We start from the raw sequence: 6,289 nt of genomic DNA, 5'->3' as shown, positions 1-6,289 counted from the left end.
TGTAGGAGAGTAATGAGGATAAGTGAAAGAACAGAGCAACTTCTGTACCACCGAAAATAATTACACATAAAATTCTGGAGCTTGAATCATAGAATCATTTGGTTGGAAAAGATCTCCAAGATCACCAAGTCCAATCATACCTCATAACTGTATACTACTAAATTATATCCCTGAGCATGTAGTCTACCTGTCTTTTAAGTACCTCTAGGGAGGGTGACTCAACCACCTCACTGGGCCACCTCTTGCAGTGCCCGAGAACCCTTTCAGTGAAGAAATATTTCCTGATGTCTAATCTAAACCTACCCTGGCGCAACTTGAGGCCATTTCCTCTCGTCCTATCACTTGTTACTTGGGAGAAGAGACCAAGACCCACCTCACACAGAATCACGGAATCACTAGGTTGGAAAAGACCCTCAGGATCATCAAGTTCAACCATTCCTATCAAACACTAAACCACGTCCCTCAGCACCTCATCCACCCATCTTTTAAATAACTCCAGGATGGTGACTCAACCACCTCCCTGGGCAGCCTGTTCCAGGGCCCAATGACCCTTTCTGTGAAAAATTTTTTTCTGATGTCCAGCCTAAACCACCCCTGGCAGAGCTTGAGGCCATTTCCTCTTGTCCTGTCCCCTGTAACTTGGGAGAAGAGGTCAGCTCCCTCATCTACAACCTCCTTTCAGGTAGTTGTAAAAAGCAATGAGGTCTCCCCTCAGCCTCCTCCAGGCTAAACAACCCCAGCTCTCTCAGCTGCTCCTTGTAAGACTTGTTTCTGTGCCCCTTCACCAGCTTCATTGCTCTTCTCTGGACACACTCCAGAGCCTCAACATCCTTCTTGTGGTGAGGGGCCCAGAACTGAACACAGTATTTGAGGTGCAGTCTCACTATTCTGAGTACAGAGGAAGAATAACCTCCCTGGACCTGCTGGTCACGCTGTTTCTGATCCAAGCCAAGATGCCATTGGCCTTCTTGGCCACCTGGGCCACTGCTGGCTCATGTTCAGTCGCTGTCAGTCAACGCCCCCAGGTCTTTCTCCTCCAGGCAGCTTGCCAGCCAGACTTCTCCTAGTCTGTAGCTGCACAGGGTTGTTGTGCCCCAAGTGCAGGACCCGGCATTTGGCCTTGTTAAACCTCATGCCATTGGACTCTGCCCAGCGGTCCAGCCTGTTCAGATCCCTTTGCAGAGCCTCCCTACCCTCCAGCAGATCGACACTTCCACCCAGCTTAGTGTCATCTGCAAACTTGCTAAGGGTGCACTTGATGCCTTCAACCAGGTCATTGATAGAGACATTGAACAGGTCTGGACACAGCACTGATTCCTGGGGAACCCCACTTGTCACTGGCCTCCAGCTGGATTTCACACCATTTCCCACCACTCTCTGGGCCCAGCCATCCAAACAGTTTTGCACCCAGGAGAGTGTGCGCCTGTCCAGGCCAGAGGCTGACAGTTTCCAAAGCAGAATGCTGTGAGAAACTGTGTCAAAGCTTTACTGAAGTCCAAGAAGACCACATCCACAGCCTTTCCCTTGTCCAGTAGCCGGGTCACTTTATCATAGAAGGCGATCAGGTTTGGCAAGACCTGCCTTTTGTGAACCCGTGTTGACTGGGCCTGATCACCCGGTTCTCTTGCATGTGCTTCATGATATCACTCAAGATCACCTGCTCCATGACTTTCCCTGGCACTGAGGTCAGACTGACAGGCCTGTAGTTCCCTGGGTCCTCCCTGCAACCCTTCTTGTAGATGGGCACAACATCAGCCAGCCTCCAGTCCAGTGGAACTTGCCCAGTTTGGCAAGCACGTTCACCAGCTCTCTCAATACTCTTGGGTGGATCCCATCCGGCCCCATAGACTTGTGGGTGTCTCATTGGGCAAGCAAGTCTCTAACCATCTCCTCTTGAATCATGGGAGCTTTGTTCTGCTCCTCTCAACTCCTGGGTGTGTACACAGAGTCTCCTCACAAGACTTGTTCTCCAGTGCCTTCACCAGCTTTGTTTCCCTTTTCTCAATGTGCTCCAGCACCTCAATGTCCTTCTTGTAGTGAGGGGCCCAGAACTCAACACAGTATTCAAGGTGTGGCTCACCAATGCTGAGTACAAGGGAAGGATGACTTCCCCGGTGCTGCTGGCCGCACTGTTTCTGATACAAGCCAAGATGCTAATGGCCTTCTCAGCCACTTGGGCACATTGCTGGCTCATATTCAGCTGGCTGTCAACCACCACCCCCAGGTTCTTCACCAGGCAGCTTTCCAGCCACTCTTCCCTTCTGTAACTGAACAGTTAGAGCGATTGTAATATATGTGTGAAGTTATGAAATCTGTGGAGACGAACAGAGAATGATTCTTCACTGCTTGTTTTCACATACAAGCAAAGAAACAGGCAGTGGAACTATAAATTGCGGGGGTTTAAAAACAAACTTGACAGGTTTTTCCTCCTCCCCACAGGGCCCAGTTAAACTTGGGAACTCACTGCTGCAGGATATAGCGAAAGGCAAAGTGAGGAAATGATTTCACAGAAACAATAGTTTCTAGGGAAGATACTTTGAGACACTTCAAACACATTGGTCCTCTTGCTCCTAACATCGGCTGCAAGAAAGATCAGGCACCAGCCCTTAGTTTGTAGGTAAAAGAATCTAAAGTTCAGGATGACAAGTAGATTGCTTGGGTCCCCTCCCTAGATTAGGACTGCTGAGAAGAATCTCACCAACGTTTTTGCCTAAGATTGCCTGAAAATGGAGTTTTAAATGTGGCTCCAGGTGCGTATGCGTATGTATTTGTTTCACAGCTGGTCTCATTTATTGTTGAATACTCTTGAAGAGAAAGACTTATTTTGGGAGCTAATCCTTCTGGGTGGAAAGTTTTTAGCACTGATGGTGACTTCTATCTATCTTGATTTTTTTCTTTTTTCCTGTTCTCACAGATTTATACCTGGGTGTGAACTGCACTGTGATGCTGCACTTTTCACAAAAATAGGGTGTAGGTTATCCCCAACTCATCTAAATAATATTTCTGCAGTATAGCAGCATCAGCTGTTTCAAGGGTGTTCCTCACCACTGATTAACTCATCCTTAAAGACTGGAGACTCCTTTTGATGCCCATTCCAGAGCCTGCATTCCTTTTCTGTTGAATTTCCCTTATATCCAATGCACATCCTCCTGGACTAGGCTTCAAAAAGCCACTGGTTTGTGCCCAATGCAGTAATGCTTGAACTAACGTTTAAGCAGCACTTTGAAAGTAACTATTGAATCTGTCCGAGTGTGCTACCCACCACAGTGCTGTTAGGAGCTGACTGTGAAACATGTATCACAAAATAGTAGAATTTTAATGGGGTTTAACATCCATTAACTCAGACACAGGAAGTGCAGGGTACCTACTACAACCCAGCATGCCGTTTTATTACAGGTTTCATTTTTTTTTTAACAGAAAAAGGAGTTACATTGCTTTGTACCACTGATCATTATAAAGCAGATGGTGGTGAAGTCACCTTTGGTCAACCTGGCTTGATAGGCTACTGGCACGAAGGAGCAGATGAGAATTTTTTTTAATAAACAGGTTTCATATTGGAGCATTCAGGGTTTCTTCAGGAAGCTGTACAGGTGGGGGACGAGGTAATCTTTGTAGTGCCCGTCTATGAAACCTTTCCCACTGTTGTGCACAAACCAGCACTGCACGTCAGTCCCAAGCACGCGGTCCTCCCTGTAGTCTTTCTGCACTCCCCTGTGAGGAAGAAGCCACCCAAAATAAAGGTCAGTGCATGACAAGTAGAAAAGAAGACATCAGTAATCACAGAATTGCTTAGGTTGGAGAAGAACCTTAAGATCATCAGGTCCAACTACAAATGTAACACTGCCAAGTTCAATCCTGCTCATTCATGGTGCTGCTCTGCTTAAGTGGCAAGATGTGTGTCTTCCACCAGCAGAGAGTGGAAGCAACCACAAAATGCAGTGAATTTTACAGTTCTATGGCCCTTTTGTGGGGGTCCCAGGCACTGTTACATGGCCTGTCCAAGGTCAGATGCTGGGAAGACATATGGTAAGAACTGTTAATGCAAAGATATGAAAGAACAGAGCTTGTACCAAGTGTTTTGCCAACAACTAAATCCAGTTTATTAGCAGAGGGCAAGCAGAGGGGCTTTTATCCCTCCTGAGAAGCTTGAGAGTTGATAAGCTTACAGTCATTGACGTCATTAATAAGTAAAATAAGTCAGATTTAGAAAGAGCAATAAAGCAGATTATTCTTACCTGGTAACACTGAGTTTGTTGCCTTTCACTTCCATGGTGGCTTGTGGTTTTTCTGGATCTTGCCCAGGTCTTTGGTGGTGGATATACACCTCTGGTTCAGATGCAAACTGACCTGATCAAAGAGAGGTTTAAAGCTCTTTGCATGCCCTAACCTTTGAGGCTCTCACGTAAGCTGCTGCTGGGCTTTTTAGGAAAATCAAATTGGCTTCAGCAGGCAAATTCCTCCTGTGTGAGTCACATGGCACCAAGTCTCCAGTGCTATCAGATCACCCACACTGGGAGAGTAAAAACCTTTGCTTTTGAGCCAGCAAACTTGTACTAAGAGAGCAGGTCAGAGCTGTTAAGAGTACTTGGGAAAACCTCCTCTGCTGATCAGGATTCCCACATCTTCAAAGGAGCCTTGGGTGGGTCCAGTGCCCAGCGGGCTAGTTTTCCCTGTGAACAGAGCCCTTGGTTTTGTTCTATACCATTGCCAGAAAAGGGCTGTCATCTAGATGATGACAAACACCTAGCAAAAACCCCAACCTAGTACCCCACAGTTCCCACCACATGACCTGCAGCCCTTACCTATCAGCCCGTGGGCTGCGGGAGACAACTGGTTTTCAGGGGGAATGTAGATTCCCAGGAAATCAACATTAACTGGGTGATTCTTCCACACACGGTGCAGCAAAACCATGAAGGACATCTCCTCACCCACGGTGATAGTAACATTGCTTTCTTTCTTCACAGATATGAGAAGCCTAGTAGAAATGAATCAAAGGTTCAACCGCTCAGTTTAGCAGCCCACACGTAATCTCTCAGGCCCTTTGAGTTGCTCTTGGGCATCCAGGAAAACAAAATAGGGCTGGCAGTCATGACAGAAGACCCATCAGAAACCCACAGCCTTGGGAGTGGTACCCAAAGGTATGACAGGACAGTGCCTAATAGAGGAGGGTGCTGGCCTCTTCTCCCAAGTGACAGGGGACAGGACAAGAGGGAATGGCCTCAAGCTCCACCAGGGGAGGTTTAGGCTGGACATTAGGAAAAAATATTTCACAGAATGGTTCATTGGGCACTGGAACAGGCTGCCCAGGGAGGTGGTTGAGTCACCTTCCCTGGAGGTGTTTAAGGCACGGGTGGACGAGGTGCTAAGGGGCATGGTTTAGTGTTTGATAGGAATGGTTGGACTCAATGATCCAGTGGGTCTCTTCCAACCTGGTTATTCTATGATTCTATGTAACCAAATCAACCAAATTTTGCTTTACAAATTTAAGCTCTTGGTACAATTAATGAAGAGTTTGGAAGTGATTCCCTTGCCTAAAGAGGTGTCTGGCACTGTAGGGTGTCCAACATTGCTGCCAGCCAATAATCTGCACGTGAAGGTCTTCTGGATGTTCTGAGTCATGTCTCCTGTCATGTCAGGAGCCTGATAGTATCTCTAATAACATTAGGTGCTTGTGTTTAGGCAGCTGAATCCTGGTCTTAGCCAACACAATCAAGCAGTAGGGAGAGGTATTAAATTTTTTCTGCTTCTGTTTGGTCAACTGAGTTGCTCTCCTAGCCCTACTGTCTGATTTTATTAACTGTACAACAGCTCAGACATCTAGCTAAGATTCACACGCCCCACCCTGTTACCAGGATCCCACCCACAGCTAGGTCAGTCCAACGCTGTGTTGCAAGTGTTTTCTATAGAGCAGAGAGCAATTGCTCAGCAACTCACTGCTTCCGAATGATGTGCCCCGTGTCAGACCAGCTCAGCGTGATGCCATAAGATCCATCTTTCAGTGTTATCGATTTCGTGGTGATCTCCACTTTCAGGCCTTTGTTTTTGAAATAAAACCCAATTTTGCCGAAGTATGTGTTGAGTTTCTTATTCTCTGTTTTCTTGGCCCCAACAAGCTGCCCATTGATTGTGACTCCTGTGAAGGGCAGAGAAGCAGATACTGATTAAATAAATACCTGAGCACCACCTACAGACTTGAAGTTCTGATCTCAGCAGGGAGTACCATGGGATCGCCAGAAGCAAGAAACTCTCTGACCCTCTCTTTTTCTCATCTTGCCATGCAAGAGAAGAG

General features: G+C 46.9%; 1 protein-coding gene across 1 annotated transcript in view; it reads right to left on the bottom strand.

Moving 5' to 3' along the window:
• Nucleotides 1-3,563: 3,563 nt before the first annotated feature.
• The window catches only part of ITIH2 (inter-alpha-trypsin inhibitor heavy chain 2), a 29,495-nt gene continuing 26,769 nt past the window's right edge, over nucleotides 3,564-6,289 (bottom strand). Inside the window, exons 18-21 of the mRNA XM_069867876.1 lie at nucleotides 5,935-6,133; nucleotides 4,803-4,975; nucleotides 4,236-4,347; nucleotides 3,564-3,711 (exon numbers count right to left, since the gene is read on the bottom strand). Coding sequence (XP_069723977.1) covers nucleotides 3,564-3,711; nucleotides 4,236-4,347; nucleotides 4,803-4,975; nucleotides 5,935-6,133 — 632 coding nt within the window. The remainder of the gene's footprint in view (nucleotides 3,712-4,235; nucleotides 4,348-4,802; nucleotides 4,976-5,934; nucleotides 6,134-6,289) is intronic.

This window comes from Phaenicophaeus curvirostris, chromosome 1, assembly GCF_032191515.1.
Source record: "Phaenicophaeus curvirostris isolate KB17595 chromosome 1, BPBGC_Pcur_1.0, whole genome shotgun sequence".
In the NCBI taxonomy this organism is placed as follows: Eukaryota; Metazoa; Chordata; class Aves; order Cuculiformes; family Cuculidae; genus Phaenicophaeus; species Phaenicophaeus curvirostris.
Note: the sequence above shows the minus strand (reverse complement) of the source record. Positions and strands in the feature narration are given on the sequence as shown.